We start from the raw sequence: 20000 nt of genomic DNA, 5'->3' as shown, positions 1-20000 counted from the left end.
CTCATAGCTGAAAATAACAACTGAATAAAATAACCCAAAGGCTAAATCGTTTGTCCACAGTGAATTGGATGAATTACTGGCCGATGTATCTGTTCGGAGTTATGTTTGAGAGTGTCAGTCCTGGCCTAATCTTACGTGTCCAGTATGTATAAATCTTGGGGGGGGGGGGGGGGGGGGAATATGTGACCTGATGGAGTTGAATGCGTTTTTTAACGCCAGGATACCTATAAAATCCCAATGAGAATAACAAAAGTGATACCATCACTTGACAAATGACTGTGAAGATAAATCCATATTACAAACGAGGATAAAATAAATAGATATTTCATCAGATATATGACTACTGTTAGGTGATCATATCTGATGTGACCGGATGGCTAATGTGTTGTTAGTTCAGTGTTAAGATGTTCCATAAAGATAGACAACCTCAATCGGCATTCCTGCTGTAAATGGCGTTTGAATGCGGTGCACATCGACCTTTCCAAGCAGATATCAATATGCCAATGTTTGTCTGAAGCTACAGATGAGTAGACGAAAGCTTGTGTACGACTAAAACTGCGCTCAGTATACATATATAATGTGTAGGACAAGTCAACGTATTGAAAACATGAACGAGTGAAGATATTTCAAAGGGATATACTTTAATGGGTGATAAATAGTTCTGTTAACATTTCATGCCACGTCTGTTCATGTTCTTGCATTCCTGCCGTTACTTATTGTTTATTGTTCTGTTGACGACCTTTATTGCGTTTTGTTACCAAAGAGATCTTCAATATTAAGCGAGCAATGAAAACTATTTTCATTTTACATAACAAAAGACAACTTGTTATATTGGTAGGACGGCAATTGTAAATGCCACATCAGAATCGAGTAGCAATTGTGTTGTGGGCATGGTTGTGCGTTGACAACGGCACTTTTCGTGGGGACGTATTATTGTGCATATTGCGTGTAATTTGGCCGGCAAATGTTGTTAAATGTGCTAGGTATTTGTTACCAACAGAAAGGTTAATTATTAATGAACAAGTTGAGGAATATTTTTGTGAAACAGGTTAATGTGTATGGAAGCAGGAGACCGGATCGTTTTTGGAATGTATATGATGCATAACCTGTATGGTATCTGATGCCATAACTCAAGCCTATTTGCTAGGAGAACATCACGGCATTCTAATGATTGGTATCTCATCTGATGTATGTATATACATAATTAATATAATAAAGACATACAACACGGAGAGCAAGTCCAGAACACCGACGACAGTGTGTTAGCCGCCAAATGGTCATGCGTAGCCGGTGAAATACGGTCTCTTGCCAATTTACCTGTCAGGGTTTTATTCCAACTATTCACATAATTAATTAAACAGATGCAAATTACACAGCCCCTAGGACCATGGCTTAAGCAGGATTAGGTAAAAAATATGCAGTGGTGTTAATAGCAAGTTATTAGATGTCACTGGTTTAGAATTACGCAAAATGCAAATGTAAATGTGCATTGTAGCTAGGACTTTACATGGATGTACGATTTATCTATCAGACAGAATGACAAATGCCGAAGAGGTAGTATAAGTTAGTGGAATTTGTGTTTAAGAAATTTAATTATGTTCTAACAGTTTTGAGCAATTAAACTTATGGACGGCACCGTTAATGATATCGAAGACGGAAAACAACGGGAGTACCACAAGAAGTCAGATGGAATGGTACCTCCATTTTGACATGTCATTAGTGACATCGCTCTAGGAGGGCGCCTCTGTGACGTGCAGTCTGAAAAGCTGCCTGATCTATAACTATGTGTATCACGTGGTATTCTGTCGATTCCCCATGTGCGATATAAAAGACTTTGACACAAAGAGAGTAAAACCAGAGCAGTGACGACAGTGTAATAGTTGGCAGATGGTCTCACATATTACCCGTGAAACACAGCGTCATGTCAGTTAACCCCAGTCAGGGTTTCAACTCAACTGTCCATATAAATGCTTAAATAATACTTAAGCAGTAGCAACTCAATCAGCCCCTCGCACAACGACATAAGTAGAAATAGGTGAAATAAATTTATAAAATAAATAAAGAAATGCTCTGATGATATTTGCTATGCATTTGACGTCAGTGGTTTAGAATGGTTGGAAATGCTGTATTGTCATTACACTAAATATGCTAACATTAAAACGCTGCAAATGGGCCATGCCTCGGGACTCCACTGACTCCACCATCAGAAACACGGTATGACGGCAGCCATGCCTCGGGATGGTGGCTCCACCATCAGAATCACGGTGTGACGACAGCCATGCCTCGGAATGGTGACTCTACCATCAGAATCACGGTGTAACGGCAGCCATACCTCGGGATGGTGACTCCACCATCAGAATCACGGTGTGACGACAGCCATACCTCGGGATGGTGACTCTACCAGCAGAATCACGGTGTGACGACAGCCATACCTCGGGATGGTGACTCCACCAGCAGAATCACGGTGTGACGACAGCCATGCCTCGGGATGGTGACTCTACCAGCAGAATCATGGTGTGACGACAGCCATACCTCGGGATGGTGACTCTACCAGCAGAATCACGGTGTGACGACAGCCATACCTCGGGATGGTGACTCCACCATCAGAATCACGGTGTGACAGCAGTGAAACAGCTGGCAAATGATCTCACACAACCGTTGAAAAACGGCCTCTCGCCCATTTACCCCATTCTGGGTTTCACTCTTAACTCTTCATGTAAATGCATAAATAATAGCAATTTACACGTTCCATTACACCACGGATTAAGCAGAACCAGGTAAAAATATGCAGTGATGTTATCTGCAATTTATTAGACGTAACTGGTCCAGAATTACTCAAAACGCTGTGTCGTGATCACATATAACAAACAATCACATTAAAACAATGCTCAGGGACCAGGTTTCGGGGATGCTTAGTCCACCAGCAGAATTATACAAAGACTTCAGCATATATAGTAAAACCAGAGCAATGTGATAGTCGGCAAACCGTCGCACACAACCCGTGAAATCCGGCCTCTTGTCTATCCACCTCAGATAGGGTTTTACTCCAACAGTAAACAACATCAACTTATTCGCCCCCTTGTACTACGTCTTAAACAGAATTAGGTAAAAAAAACTACAGTTGTGTTAATTACGAATGTTATATTTTTTGTGGTTTAAAGAATAATTATTTAAAGTATTGGATATATCAACAACTACACCATGTGCCGTTTGACTTTGAAAGGATATTCACACAATCTGTCTTCACCATTTTTTGAAAAGGTTTTCCTTTTCATTCGATGTCATTGAGGGTTTGTCTTTGGATCTGGCTCCTTTAAATGATTAGCCCCTTGCAAAAAGAGAACAGAACCTCTGTTCTTCATAAGCGCTGGATGAGAAAAGAGAAATATGTTTTCTGTTTTGACGCATCTTGCAAGCTTCAACTGATCGACTACATGCTTTATTGTTACGAAATTGTCAACCGTGCAACTGTAGGTAAGTGAAACGTCCGACCTAGAAAACGTTATGGAGGTACGTCAGGCTACTCCCCTTCTTGTGTTTCACACGTGACTTCGGTGTGTTTCATTGATATGATCTTTCAGTGCCCAAGCTTAGTTCCTTAGACTTTTTCTGTAGTGAGGCGTGTTAGTTCCCCTGGCTGATATTTTCTTTGGCTTTCTTTTTTCTGCCTGATGAACGTTTTTCTTCTATTCTTCCTCTACTTTTTTTCCTCCTCCACATCAAAAACTTCCTCTTTGGCGCCAGATTCACACACACGTGGGGAAAAATGTCCACCTTGACTGCCTTGAACCAGGATTCTTTTGAATCTGTGGATTCCGCAACGTTTCACATTTCCGTATAGGATCCAGCTCCAAAAAGGAAATCCAGCACTGGTAGGCAAAGATCCTCAGTCAGTTTTCTGTCATACTTTGTTACCATGTTCTCTTCTACGGTCATCTTCATGTTTTGCAATATCTCAGTTAAGAGTGAAGGCCGATTAATATGAGTTATCAAATCGGACACTTCGTCATTGATTGCATGTAGTTCTCCATATTCTTTGCATGGTTTTGTTGTAATTTCATACTTGTTTTACTTTCTTTGGTTTTTGGCGTTAAACGTGGTTTGGGGTATTGGGCTTGCGATTATGCATACTGGAACATCCTGTCTTCGACAATCTCTGACGCAATTTTACCACACCGTTTGATTATGCAGTCCAGTAATGTTGGTTGTCCGATTGTTGTTCGATTCAAGGTCCTTGAAATCGGCTTGTGCAATTGCCAACTAATCTCATTTGACAACAGTTCAAAGCACTTCATTGTAAACTTGTGCAAACTATTGCTACTTTTGGTGATTTTCCTTGTTGCTCTACTCACTGCCTTTGAATCTTCTTTGAGGCTCTCCTCCTAAGAGGATCCAACGCTTGCGCACAAAAATGCGTTTTCCATTAGACGTTGTTTCCACTCTCTCTTGTATATTCTTAATCCTTCAACTTTTGAAAAGTCTCAGTCAACAGGGAAGATTAATGGTGGTTATTAATGGTTGTGCAAACTGTTTTTGCTTTTTGGTGACTCTCTATCTTTGTCAGGTGTGTAATGATTAGTTGAAGAACACTGACGATTACAAAGACATTGTATGAGCCAGAATATACACGTATTATGACCCGTAAGCAACTCACCGCTACCATTTGCCAACTATTACACTGTCTTACTCTGGCTACTCTGGCTTTACTCCACGTGCTGTGGTCGTTCTATGTTCTATTCCTGCATATAGCGGGAATCTGTTGGTGAACTAAGCATTAAATGTGATACGAATACAACATTTTGAGTTATTCTATTATTGCAATTAATATCACTGCTTCATTAGGCCTATATTATACTTAATTGTGCTTAAGCAACGGTGACAGCGAGCGTGTAATTCGCTACTATTTAAGCATATATATGAACTGGTAGAATAAAACCCTAACTGTGGTAAACTGAAAAGTGGACGTATTTCAGCGGTTACGTGTGAAAGCTGTCATACCCTCGTGTCTGTTTAAGTTTCACCCTGTATGCTGTAAGTCTTTCATATTAACGACCATCGGAAGGTCACTCTATCAACGTGCCGTATTTGTTTGTACTAAGGAATAACTCTAATCCGTCTCGATCATCCCTGGCTGAATTGATCGATATTTTACCAATATAAATCTGCGGAAACAGAGTAACAAGTGGGTAATCGATATTGTCACAAGTTGATGTTAATGTCTTTGCTACTCTTGTTGCTTTTTCATACTACTGTATGTCATCGATCCATGCTGATTATTCATCCCTCACCAATGTTAATAGGTTTGACTAATGTTCACGAAAGCATTTAGTTTCGCGTGGTAGAGCATGATTTTTCAGTGGTAAGATAGAGTATTTAAGCTTAGTCGTGAGGGATGTTTAGTCCAGATACTCAGTGACCCACGTGACAGTATGATCGGACGTGATCATATCTGCTACCGATATAGGTGGCGAGTCAGTTGGTTTCATCACCAAATAGTACAAGTATGGACGTCGTCGGCCTGGTAATGGGAGTAAAACTTTTCTAGTAGCGTCAGAGTAGAAACCAACATTTTTCGATTTGGCTAAAACCAAATCTCAGTAATGTAATTCTTCGCGGTTTGATGAATGCAACCGGACTATTCGTTCTCTGGCTTGTCCTCATTGCAGCAAAAATTGTCCATGGTCCAAGTCTTCTCGGTGCATGGTTGTTTGTCGACATTTTCTGCAACAGCTTTTATTACCACACTCGGTGTAATTATAGTTGTGGTCACAGGTAGGTAAACAGGTTAGTTAGGGAAGTGACATTGCTTGTTTACACTTCTTTTAATTTATTTATTTGATTGGTGTTTTACGCCGTACTTAAGAATATTTCACTTATACGACGGCGGCCAGAATTATGGTGGGTGAATTATGGGCAGAGCCCGGGGGAAACCCACGACCATCCGCATTTTGCTGCAGGCCTTCCCACGTACGACCGGACAGGAAGCCAACATGAGCTGTACTTGAACATCACAGCGACCGCATTGGTGAGAGACTCCTGGGTCATTACGCTGCGCCAGCGCGCTAACTGAGCCACTTCCTTTAAACTCCTCCAACGACAAGCTTGGCAACGAAGGGACAATGTTGTTATATTTACTTATTCGGTTGTTGCTTAACTACACGCTCAAGAATTTTTTACTTATGCGATGGCGGTCATTTTTATCGGTGGAGGAAACCGAAGTGCCGACGTAAACCAGTGACATTTGGCAAGTTACTGATGAACTTTCCCACATGTATTGGTGGAAGATAAGGAGTCTTCAGCGAAACATAGAAGAGTCTTGGCCCCTTCTCTTTGCATGACTTGGTCCTAATTTCGCACTTCATATACCCTACTTCGTTCTTTGGTGGTTGAGTTGAGCGTCGTTTTGGGAATTCCCCTTGGGATTATTGACCTGTGGTGCCCTTATTTGTTGACCGCTGGTACACGAGTGTCTGTTTCAATGCATAGAATAGGTATTATTACTATACCAAGAGGTCTGATGGTGTAGTATTAATGGAGATATAGATCAGACTGCTATTCACGTGGAAGACGCCGTCTGGTGGAACTACCGATATTCGAGAACCGCATGGATCACGCGATGGCTGGTGTTAAGTGTCACTAATATTTGCCTACCAGTGAGTTCAAGTCCAGCCCACTCCGGGTTCCTCGTGGGAAGATCTGCTAGCAACCTGTTGATGGTCGTGGGTTTCCTCGGGTTCTGTCCGGTTTCCCCTCACCACAATGCTGGCCGAAGTCGAATAAGCGAAATGTTCTTTGGTACCGGAAGGGCGTAAAACACCGATCATATAAATCAAATAAATCATTAAAATGCCAGATATGATGGGTTCATTTTAAGAACCAGCACAGAAAAGCACTATCCGTCGCGTGTTTCGCTGTCTACATTCTAGTTCAGCGTACCCATTTGCAGTTTCAAGCCTGGCAATCAGGTGTTTAATCCTTGTAGAGGTTTTCTTGCACATTCATCTCCTTTAAGCAAAACATATTTTTTCCTGGTATATTTTTCCTTAGGGTGTCTCTCTATGCAAAAGGACACGCTTCAACTAAAGGAAAAAAATTCGTACATGTTAACAATTTGTAACAGAACAAGTTCCTGACGCATGCTATACCAGTGTCCTTATACTGATTTGAACTCCAGCAAGTCCGGCTTAATAAGTAGCAATCTGTTACATGTAACGAACGGTGGAGATGGAGACTTCCACTTGGGATGGAATGCACGTCGAGTAAAATGTATTATTTCAGCAAATGAAGACATCGGGAAATAAGGGAGTTGCACGGGGAGCAAAAGTTATTCATTCACCGATTCTGACTGAGAAGCAAACGACATTTACCCTCGGGGAAAGACGTAAATCACTGCTGATCATTAGTTCGCTGTGTGCTCATGTCAGTCTGTCACTCATTTGTCTCAGCTGTGACGGACGGACGAACGGGAAATCGGCCTTCCTGTTAACTTACCTCAGGGCTTTATGGCAACTGTTCCCGTATATGCTGAAAAAGTCACAACGAAGACAACCCCAGCACCATGGCTTAAAGGACACATGGAAAGGAACAACAAAACGAGGAGTATGATTTTAAGGGACATGAAGAAAGATATGCCAAAACGATGAGAGAAAAAAATCCTTTTCGAGACATATTTTATTGATGTGAGTTAAATGTGATAATAACACAGCATTTGGAGTAATTCTAAACCAGTGAATTCTAACAAATTGAAATTAACATCACTACAGCCATGGGGGTGAGGGCGTGTAATTTTCTAGTGTTTTAGCATTTACATAAACAGAATAAAACCCTAGTTGAGGTAAACTGACATGAGGCCGTATTTTACTGGTTTACGAGGGACCAGTTGCCAGTTATCACACTGCCGTCGCTGCTGTGCTTTAACCCTCTATGCTGTAAGTCTTTTATTATATTATTCTCCCTGAGTGGTCGGGGATATTCGGGAAAGACGTCATCGATGAACGTGTTGTTATCACCAACACTCAGCTTAGCGCCCCCACAGGTGTTTTGGAAGTTATCACCGTTCACCTCACAACAGCAGGCTATCCAAATGTCTGGACTGGCCGCCCCAAGAAGAAAGCTGACAAACTTTTTGTACTTTTATATATTGGGCTACATAATATGCTACGTATAACGAGAGCCGAACCGCGCGTTTCACGTATCCTTTAAGAAGAAATACGTAAAGCAAATGTAGTGATGTTAATTGCAATTTATTAGATGTCACCGGTCTAGAATTACTCAGAATGCTCTGCTGTCATGAAATTTGATATACAGTCACATTAAAACAATGCAAACGGACAAGGCCTCGAGGATTGTGAGCCAACGAGCAAAATCCTGATTTATGCTAGCTTGGTAGGGCTGTGATTAAGTATACTATCACAGCCCTGTCTTGTTGCATAAGTTGATTGAACAACTTTGTTTTTCCCGTACTGTCTACAATACACAACTGCTCTCCGCCAAATAATATGTCTTTCCGTACTCATAGTCGTCTCAGCTATCTGTTACAGGTAGGTGTCCCCATGTTGCATCACTAGTAAATCCACACAAGCATGAAACTGGTGGACATTGTACGAATTCGAACTCCAACCGCCATGTTTGAATGCAAACTCCTCACAGCGCATATCGGTTCAATGGCGATAACCACGTTTCTGATGTACATTTACATGACTGTCACCACAACCAATAAGCATATTTTGTACAGAAATCATTTTACTGGCAAATGTTGATTATAGGTCCGCGCCCATGTCAAAATGTTAAACTTGTCTAGTGACAGTGACAAAATTGTGCACATGATTCCCCTCTGTGAGGAGTATGTATCTAAAAATGGCGGATCGAGTTGGAATTTATCCAGTTTCTACCAGATTTACGATTGTGTGGATTTACTAGTGATGACACATGGTGACACCTACCTGGAATTGATAGCTGAGACAACCCTGAGTACAGGGAGACACATTGCTTCGTGGACAGTAATTGTATATTTAGGACAGTACAGAAAGTGCAGAGGTGTTAAAGGAACTTAGGGAGCAAGACAAGGCGGCGGGAAGCGCAAAGGTGTTAAAGGAACGTAGGGAGCAAGACAAGACTGTGATAGTATACATAATCACAACCCTTCAGAGCAAGGCTTATGCAGGAATACAATTAGCACGGAGATCGGTTGGCCATGTTCCCAATTTAGCTCCCAGATTAACCGCTCCAAATTGTTGGATTCACAAACTTGGAACTCGGTCCTGTTACCAGCAAGGTCCTAAAAATGTGAAAGCTGTGCGTGACTAAAACATGTTCCCAGTGATCTTAAAGTTACTCTGAATGCATATCACCTTATAATATAACAACATTATTGTTATCACATTATAAGGTGAATAAAGAGGTGAACGTAACCGAAGAATACATTCGGACAACTGCCGAACTTCGCGAACCGCCATTTTAATCATACGGTGCTAAAGTGAACTCGACTGCTCTTCAGAAAATTAAGATCATCTTCCTTTTTTTTTCTCAATAGATACTAACAGTTCCTTCTGCTGATTATTAAAACAAAAATTAAAGACTCGCAAAGAAGTTGTCAACCGCCGTTTTAGTGGTGTACACCTACTTGGCTTCAATCCAAACGTTTTTTTGGGGGGGGGGTGTTGTTATGCCGAATGCTCCTGATTCGATTTGAAATTGGCAGGTAGCGAAGTTTGGCGTGCTGTCGATGTGCTCGGTACATTTGTGATAATTTTGATGTTATTGTTTTTATTAATAACAAGTAACGAAGAGATACGAAGTCAGAATTACTTTAGGATTAAAGGAAACATGTTTTTGTAGGGCACGGCTGTGACATGTTGAGGACAGCATACTAGATCGAAAAGATCGAGTTCCAGATTGGATAATGGAAGAGTGTACATCAGGGTTTCACACATGTCGTACATGTACGATAAGCGCACATACAGGACCAAAAACAGGACCAAAAAACCCGTATGTCGTACGGCGATTTGTGAAGCTGAGCACTGTATTTCTGAAAGCTAAGCTCGAAAGAATGAAACAAATTTCAGATCTAGAATAAAAAAGAAAAAACTGCAGCATAGAGAGTAAAACCGAACACACCATGCCATTTGTTAAGCGTAATCAAGTAAATCTTGATTTCAGGCCGTGAAGCAAGTAATCTACTTCTTACACTCATCCGTGTCACTTCTTAGGCAATATGAAATAGCTCTCATTTTCTCCGTCTCTTCCTCACTGATCTGAGGCTGAATACTTGTTTCAGCTAATCGTTTGGGGATAGTTTACGGGCCATTTAAACATTGGCAAACATCGTTGATTCATCCCAATTTAACCGGGTTTCACAGCGTTGTTTTGAAATGTACGATAGATGTCCGATTAGACGCTTATTTGTTGGGAACTCCGCGCTACCTAATCGAATTTATCCACTATATGTCCATTTACAATCAGAGACTACTCACTTTTGCCACGGCAACGTTCTGGTAGTGCAGTCATTTGCTTTCCGGCCCCATTCCCGTCAACTAAGCTAGCCAGACTTTCGAACTTCTCATCTTGTCCGTGATACAAAATAACCAATGCATACATTCGGCATCAAGCTATAAGTGCCCCCCTATCAGCAAATCTCTGTGTATGATGAGTACCTGCATGCCTCCGCGTGTACATCCGTAATATGTCTACATTAATGTGTAGCACTTTTCACTTAAGGGTGGCAGATACAAGTTTCTTGTCCGGGATTAGGTTCTGGTATTGAATATAATGGAAACATGTTTCGGTCAGTTGAGCATACATGTATAAAGATGATATAGATATGCATCACATGACAGTTGTTCGGTTTCTAAATTGTGCGTCTTCACAATCCAATCATTTCTTCAAATGATGGTTTGTTCGCGCCTCATTCCATACCGGGTAGGATCAATGACGGAAATCTTACAGAGGGCGACAGACAAAAAATCCAAAACCTAATTGGTTTACAATTAATGCAAAAGTTACACGGTTAAGGAACCCCTGATGGGACAGTGTTCTTTTAAATAGTTTTGTTTCTGGCTAATGGAAACCAAAGGAATATAAAAACCAAGTTCCGCCAACTATTGTGAAATAGCCAACCAGTCAAACGCCGGCATTAGAAATAGTAGTTTCGCATTTGGCTACTAAAGCGGTGGAAAATTACTTCCGCCGTATTTGTTTTTAGTTCTATTCTACTCTTTTACCAACGATTTGAAATCGTTATTATAGTATTGTAAAACCAAACTGTGCAACTTTGACCTACTTTTATATTTTTCTAACTTCTTCAGATTTTTCTTATTTTATTTTAGCCGATTTTGAGGGAGGACGGAAGCTTTCTCTCTTCTCGTTTCCCGCTATTTTAAAATTCTGGTCGGGGTTTTGCCATAACTTCTTACTTCAACTTTGTCTTTCTCGAAGTTAATTTTTTTTAGCAGCATCGTGGAGATAGATACAAAAAATGGTCAAATATGTCAAGTGTCAAAGCTGAACTCTAATACGTCCCCGAAACTTGTCTCAGCACCGGTTATTTGATGCCAATATGTCAGAGGGTGTCTGTCATGAACTGTGCTTAGACAGCTAAGAGCAGTTATCGGTGACCTTACCATTACCGAAGTGGAAGCAAGAAATGTTTAATTTGATTTAGGGACGTGAAGACCTGATTAGCCCCCATTTTCCTGAGCAGTCACATGTGTGGGCAGATAGTGCATTTACCCACAGGATGTTTTACGCATATGGAGAACAAAAAAAACTTGAATTTAATGAAAATGGCAAGAGGAAGTAGACAGGATTCTGTCAGCTTTGTAGTTAAAAAATGTCTAGTTTTTGCCAATGCCTCCAAAAAAAGTAACCAAGTTACACTTCTCGATGATCACCATTCGCTAGAACACATGTATAGCGTACTTGGCGTGTAGTAGTTAAGAAATCGGCTCTCAACTGTTAATGTTGGGTAAAGTCTAGTTCACAGCCGAGGTGACAAAGTAAGATTCTTGTATTTAAGCAGAACGTTCCTGGGAGCAAGTTGACGGAATGAAAATACATAGCTTCCAAAATTTACGTGTCACGGGAAAAGGTCAGGGGAATTGCATACGCAAACGGCTCCACGGCCTCCTGAACATTCCGTGGCGTATACAAGCGGGAATTCCTTAATATCTCGCCTTCGTGCCCTTCTAACAATTGTCACGGTAGCCATATTTTACACGTGTAACTGATGTTTTAGTGCGCTCTGCATGCGCATCGGTGTTTGACCTTTCATGTCACGGCATGTCAACTCGCTGTCAAAGCGTCTTTTGCTTGTTTAAAAAGTATCCAGTAATTCATACTTCTGTTTCACTTTCCAAACAGTATCGTTGGTCACCATTGCCTGTTGAGCTATTGAATAAGTTGGAATACTCAGGTAAGGTTGTGGCAAAGATGAAGTCAGTTTCAGAACATAACTGACATACCAAGAGGTCTAACGGGTTTAGGACATGATCTCACGTGACGAGTAACTCAAAACATACCCTATTTCCAAGAATTATCTAAAGTCGATGCCAATCGTCGTAAAAAGGTGCGCACTATTAATTGGATTTAGGCATTTTTGCACAGAACTTTGCTCAAAGAGTACCTAAACAATGTTATAATCGGGTGCACAAGTCATCCGGTCTAGGCGTGATGGCAAAGTCTCCGTGGCCAGATAAGGTGTAACATGATGGAGAGTAAAGTTAAAGATGCATGTTTATAACAGTACAAGTGGGAAATCAGGGGTGTATGTTTGACAGGATGGAGTGTGAAGTCAGGGATGTATATTTTTGAAAAGATGGAGTGTGAGGTTGGGGATGTATGTTTGTGACTGGATGGAGTGTGAAGTCACGGATGTATGTTTGTGACAGAATGGAGTGTGATATCCGGGATGGATGTTTGGGACAGGATGGAGTGTGAAATCAGGGATGTATGTTTGGGACATGATAGAGTGTGAAGTCTGAGATGTATGTTTGTGACAGGATGGAGCATGAGGTTTGGGATGTATGTTTGTGACTGGATGGAGTGTGAAGTCACGGATGTATGTTTGTGACAGAATGGAGTGTGATATCCGGGATGGATGTTTGGGACAGGATGGAGTGTGAAGTCACGGATGTATGTTTGGGACATGATAGAGTGTGAAGTCTGAGATGTATGTTTGTGACAGGATGGAGCTTGAGGTTTGGGATGTATGTTTGGAACAGGACAGAGTGTGGAGTCTGGGATGTATGTTTGTGACAGGATGGAGTGTGATGTTTGAGATGTGTGTTTGTGAAAGGATGGAGTGTGAAGTCACATGGAGTGTGAAGTCAGGGGTGTATGTTTGCGACAGGATAGAGTGTGAAGTCAGGGATGTATGTTTGTGACAAGATGGAGTGTGAAATCAGGGATGTATGTTTGTGACAGGATGGAGTGTGAAATCAGAGATGTATGTTTGTGACAGGAGGGAGTGAAGTCAGGGGTTTATGCAGTCAAAGGATTGAGGGTGAAGACTGGAAGGATGATTTTGTCAAAATGGAGTGTGACATGAGGTTATAAACGACTGGTTGTTCACCTAAGGTCTGTGGTAATGTCGAAAACAAAAGTAAAGGTGCTAGGCTTAGAAGAAAAAGGGAAAGAAGGGAACTGTGAATCCGTGTATTGTGACCTAAGGGAGGTAATCAACATAAAAATCAAGAATATCTCAGTTGTTTCCCTTGATTCCCATGGATTCTTTTTACTTGAAAATAAATTGCTAAATTTATTCATAACTTTTGTATTTTTATATCTTCTCATCACAGGACAATCACACAACGTTATAACTTATTAAAATTTATTGACTCTCTAAAAGTATCACAAAATACAGTCAATATATACCAGTGAAATAGAACTTTAAATATGAGGATGATGCATTTTTCACAAATAAATGTATACATTCCAGATGTAGAATCAAACCCAGTATAGCACACAAATGTAAGATACCAAAATACCATGGACAACCAGGAAAATGAATAGCTAACAGTACTACTATAGTAATTTACAAATAAAAACAAACAAGGCACCTCTATATGATGGAGAATAAAAGATAAAAATATATTTCCTAATTTAAAAAAATAGCTGATAGCTTTTGTTGAGATAACTGTTTTCATTTAAATGACTCATAATCACACAGAACTATCACAAAACAACAATAAATATACATATTTGATTCTTCAATCATCAACGCAAGAAAACAGATAGAATATTCCACAGAAACAACCATGAAAACACAGAATACAAAGTCTTTATGGCTTTTCAGTAATACATACCTTTCAGCAAACAATACAAAGTTAGTTTTGCAGGACGTTTTACATCACACATTTATGGCCTCAAAAACAACTCTGTGCAGACCTCTGAAAACCACTTATCTTCAGCCCTGTATAAGTTGCCGTGCTATACATGTACGTCTGTAATACTGCATAAACTTTTGATACAATGGAATAAATCTGAGTAGAATAAAGAGTACATGTATCAACAAATATATAGCATCTTATGAGAAAATCTACAGACCTGTTTTTTTTTATCAGGGGTTACCTTGTACAACAGAGCTCCCAGGGCAGTGTTTGAGGTCATGATACAGTAACATTCCAATGACATGATGAGTCTATATGTACTGTCGGTTTACACCAGACCAACATCATGTCATGACAAATTCTTTAGCAACAGGCCTTGGGATATGTGGAAAGTATTTTCCACACAGAAGTGAAAAGGATAATATATATTAATTTAAAAACAATCCCCCCTCTTTACACCAAATTGCATTTCATGTATATTTGTAAATAATATCTGAAAAAGAAATCCAGGTAATTTCCATATTTTATAAGCCCATCTTAATCCTACCAAAAGGTGAGCAGAAACCATATCTCATCCTAAAATATTCCCTTTGGCATGAATTTCACAGTAAAATCTACAACTCACCCTTACCCTTGTAACAGAATAACAATCAGACTCATAAGACCATCAAACTCATACAAGAAAAAATCTGCACATCACTGTCAACCAGTGAGCAATGCCACTGGAGGAAAACTAAAACTCAACTAAGCCTGAAATGATCCAGAAATAAAACCCTATAGTATTTCCACAAAACCCAAAGAATCCACCCAAAATACCCATATATTAAAAAATGAAGAAAGCTTTATTAAGTCATGCCAAATAATAAACAATACCCCGTGTTGCTACCCAAAGCAAATGCATTAAAACCAAAACAAACCCAATAAAAAAATGAATGACTATGTGAAACTTTTAAGTTAACTATAATTCAGTCAGAATGGAACAGTGTTAAAGCTGATGTTACCAAATATCTCTGACCTCAGGAAACAATCTGTTGTAAGAGTAACAATTTCATGTCTGTGTGAGCATTTCCAATGTACAGAACACAAAACCCCATGAGCCCAGCAAACATGCCAAATTCAGCAGGAAAAACATACATGTATACATATACACCTGTTACAAGTCCACTTTTGCACCACCCACCCACAGGTATCCATTCCCCAGGGGTCATGGGGACGGGCTGTTTTCCTCTCTGATCTCCTCATCCAGCTCCTTGTCATCCGCTTCAAAACCTTCCTCAGTCCTCTCTGTAAGATATTCCTCTTTCTTGAGAACTCCTTTCTCAGATTTTGGCATGGTTTTCCTGCGAACCCTCTTCCACGCGTTCCACACACGTATTGTTTTGTCCCATGAACAAGAGACATACTGTAAGATAAAACGCTGAACGGTTTGTATTATAATGTATTAGAAGCTCTATCATTCCACATACACATACATTTGGTAGTAAGTTTTATGGAGGGAGAAAGCTGAAGTGCCCATGGTAAACCAAGGGCCTTGCCAAGTTACTGACATCATGTTTCCCACGTGTGATGGACAGATGCAAAAACTATAATGGCACATTGCTGAAAGGCAACTGGTCTTCATCGACTGCTGGACTGTGTGTCAGCCTCCACCTGCATCAACTATCCGTCACATACATGTATGTACAAATCTCCTGTAGATGGTAATTCTATACCTTGACTGTGTAGCCAGTTAGTGAGTATCATGATCTCGCAAGTAAGAGTGAGTTTTACTGCCTCAAACTACAAACTCTGGTAATTCCACAGTTTTGCTTTTGAAGACAGAGATGGTTGAGCATGTGAGTACATGTAATACTGTGTCAAACAATATGACTAGGAAAGCTCTGGTGCATGACAGCAGCACACAGACTTTGTCCACATTGTAGATATTGTAGCACCTGATTTATACAACCACCAGTCAAACAACCCTACCTGATTCCTCTCAGGGATGTGAATGATGCTCCTCACAGAGTCTGTGTGGCCCATATTGGTCTGTACCAATCTATACTCCTCTGTGTCATACACTCTGTTAACACACATAGATCAGCTGTTACACATCAATGATTGAGTGCTGTTGAATGCATACCCAAAATTTCTCACTTACATGTGTATGATGGCAGACAGTTTATGGGTGGATCAAACTGGACAAACTGGGTAAACCACTAGTCTTTGTGGTTTACTTTCCCATATGTGATGTACAGATAGTACATATGTTCACAGCATCTTTGTGTAAGTGGAACTATCGACCTGGCATACATCACTGAAGAGTGAGAATGACGCAATCCAATAACTTCCTGTACAATTCTGGGTTTGAACTCACACCTGATGTGTTCCAGTTAGTGAAAGAAAGCACCTTTGACAACTTGGCCATGACCCACTCCTAGTGCTACGGATGGACATAATTAAGACATATAAGTTCAGTTTTTGCAGCAAAATACCCGAGTTACAGGACAGAAAGCTTCACCCATACACACATAAGCATACCTCAACAAGACCAGAGTGTGGGCTGGCAATTCTAATGTAATAAGAACAGGAGAAAATTGAGCTTTTCCAATAAACTTATTGGACAGCTTATCTGAATAGTACAGGATCCATTTTGACAACTGTGTACGAGTTGTTTATAATCTGATAGATGAGCATACCTGATGACATGAACATACCTGATGACATTCTGCATCCCTGCCACTATACAGCCATTGAACACATCCACACACATACAGCAGACCCCTCCTGGAGCTGCTAGCACCTGCTCACACTCGTTCATCCCATCACCAGCCTGCATAACAAATACACACAACTGTTCAATAGCGTTCTTTGTTGTAAACTTGTGTTTTTGTGAGGGATAAAATATCCAAAAGGGAATGATGTCAAGAGAATATCTACGAGCAAATTCATTAACAAATATTTCTCAGAATATGATTTTTCGTATACTTTATGTAATAGTCTCTGGGAGGAAGGTATGTGTGTGTGTTTACAGAAGTGTAGATGTATGTACTTCCCTTTCTCGCCACTAGCATAAGAGTCTGTCTAATGTGTATGTTTATTTATAACTCATCATCCGTACAGTAATTACCACCTTTAACTTTCTAGAGCAATGTGGCTGTGTAGCCGACATACCCATATCCTGATGGTGGAATCCTCAGAGCCTGTGACCCACTTGTTCCTGACTTTGTTCCACACGACACACGTGATGTCCCCGTCATGGCCCTGTAACGTGTTCACCAGCCTCATCTTCGTCCCCACGGTTGAGAACTTCCTGATGTACACCATCTTATCAGAGGAAGCATAAGCAAACTCATTCCTACAACAGAATGAATAGTTTGTTAGGGAAAGGCTATCACAGGCTGAAATACTGATAATGTAACTTTAAAACCCAATCATTCAATCATTCATAGCATACATGCTCAAAGTAATTCCCATAAAAATAGTACCATCACATTACAGGAATTAAGCAAGTTCTTTCCTGTATAACATCCATGTATAAAACAAAAGTTACAAGCTCAAAGAAATTTGATGACGTTAACACGTTCGATGCAGTTAATGAATGTAAATGTTCAGGTTAGTATTTACACAGTCCACACTGACATTTATTTAACATCACAAACCTACAGATTGTTGAGGGTTAATATTCCCCCTGTCTGGAATAAGCCATGCAGTGACCTTCACCACATACTGTGGTACACATGTGCAAACCTCCCGGTACAAAGCCTCAGTTGAATCAGCTCCGGCCACTGCCTGTGACTTTAAAACCAGCTCAGTAAACAACAACACTATGGCCACCTGAGCATACATGTACAGACATATTAGCATAACATTACCCGTTGTCATTCCAATGATGTTTAAGCAATGCCGTATTAAATTACTACCTCAACCTCTATTCATGTGAAATATAAAATGTTTATACCTCCTGTGTTGGCATGTTAAAAGCTCACACCATCATTACTGTTCTGTACTACAGCTATGATATGTGTCGTGTACTCACGCTACAGGGTTGTAGTGCATGTCCAGGATAACCCCATCACAGGCCATGTCTGTCAGGTCTCCCTGCTGTCCTGTACTACAGCTATGATATGTGTCGTGTACTCATGCTACAGGGCTGTAGTCCATGTCCAGGATAACCCCATCACAGGCCACGTCTGTCAGGTCTCCCTGCTGTCCTGTACTACAGCTATGATATGTGTCGTGTACTCATGCTACAGGGTTGTAGTCCATGTCCAGGATAACCCCATCACAGGCCACGTCCGTCAGGTCTCCCTGCTGTCCTGTACTACAGCTATGATATGTGTCGTGTACTCACGCTACAGGGTTGTAGTGCATGTCCAGGATAACCCCATCACAGGCCATGTCTGTCAGGTCTCCCTGCTGTCCTGTACTACAGCTATGATATGTGTCATGTACTCATGCTACAGGGTTGTAGTCCATGTCCAGGATAACCCCATCACAGGCCACGTCTGTCAGGTCTCCCTGCTGTCCTGTACTACAGCTATGATATGTGTCGTGTACTCACGCTACAGGGCTGTAGTCCATGTCCAGGATAACCCCATCACAGGCCACGTCTGTCAGGTCTCCCTGCTGTCCTGTACTACAGCTATGATATGTGTCGTGTACTCATGCTACAGGGTTGTAGTCCATGTCCAGGATAACCCCATCACAGGCCACGTCCGTCAGGTCTCCCTGCTGTCCTGTACTACAGCTATGATATGTGTCATGTACTCACGCTACAGGGCTGTAGTCCATGTCCAGGATAACCCCATCACAGGCCACGTCTGTCAGGTCTCCCTGCTGTCCTGTACTACAGCTATGATATGTGTCATGTACTCATGCTACAGGGTTGTAGTCCATGTCCAGGATAACCCCATCACAGGCCATGTCTGTCAGGTCTCCCTGCTGTCCTGTACTACAGCTATGATATGTGTCGTGTACTCACGCTACAGGGTTGTAGTCCATGTCCAGGATAACCCCATCACAGGCCACGTCTGTCAGGTCTCCCTGCTGTTCTGTACTACAGCTATGATATGTGTCGTGTACTCATGCTACAGGGTTGTAGTCCATGTCCAGGATAACCCCATCACAGGCCACGTCTGTCAGGTCTCCCTGCTGTTCTGTACTACAGCTATGATATGTGTCATGTACTCACGCTACAGGGTTGTAGTCCATGTCCAGGATAACCCCATCACAGGCCATGTCTGTCAGGTCTCCCTGCTGTCCTGTACTACAGCTATGATATGTGTCGTGTACTCATGCTACAGGGTTGTAGTCCATGTCCAGGATAACCCCATCACAGGCTACGTCTGTCAGGTCTCCCTGCTGTTCTGTACTACAGCTATGATATGTGTCATGTACTCACGCTACAGGGTTGTAGTCCATGTCCAGGATAACCCCATCACAGGCCACGTCTGTCAGGTCTCCCTACTGTTCTGTACTAGATGTACGGTATGTGTCATGTACGCACGCTACAGGGTTGTAGTCCATGTCCAGGATAACCCCATCACAGGCCACGTCTGTCAGGTCTCCCAGCTGTTCTGTACTACAGCTATGATATGTGTCATGTACTCATGCTACAGGGTTGTAGTCCATGTCCAGGATAACCCCATCACAGGCCACGTCTGTCAGGTCTCCCTGCTGTTCTGTACTACAGCT

At 41.3% G+C, this 20000-nt stretch overlaps 1 protein-coding gene across 1 annotated transcript in view; it reads right to left on the bottom strand.

The window, feature by feature from the left end:
- Window positions 1–13904: 13904 nt before the first annotated feature.
- The window catches only part of LOC135472426 (uncharacterized WD repeat-containing protein alr3466-like), an 18254-nt gene continuing 12158 nt past the window's right edge, over window positions 13905–20000 (bottom strand). The window contains 5 exon segments of the mRNA XM_064751925.1: window positions 13905–15726; window positions 16293–16386; window positions 17021–17136; window positions 17478–17661; window positions 19288–19387. Of these exon segments, the coding sequence (XP_064607995.1) occupies window positions 15529–15726; window positions 16293–16386; window positions 17021–17136; window positions 17478–17661; window positions 19288–19387 (692 nt within the window). The 3' untranslated portion in view covers window positions 13905–15528.

The sequence above is a fragment of the Liolophura sinensis genome, chromosome 8 (genome assembly GCF_032854445.1).
Source record: "Liolophura sinensis isolate JHLJ2023 chromosome 8, CUHK_Ljap_v2, whole genome shotgun sequence".
NCBI classification, from domain to species: Eukaryota; Metazoa; Mollusca; class Polyplacophora; order Chitonida; family Chitonidae; genus Liolophura; species Liolophura sinensis.
The sequence above is the reverse complement of the archived record's forward strand: the minus strand, read 5'-3'. Positions and strand labels throughout refer to the sequence as shown.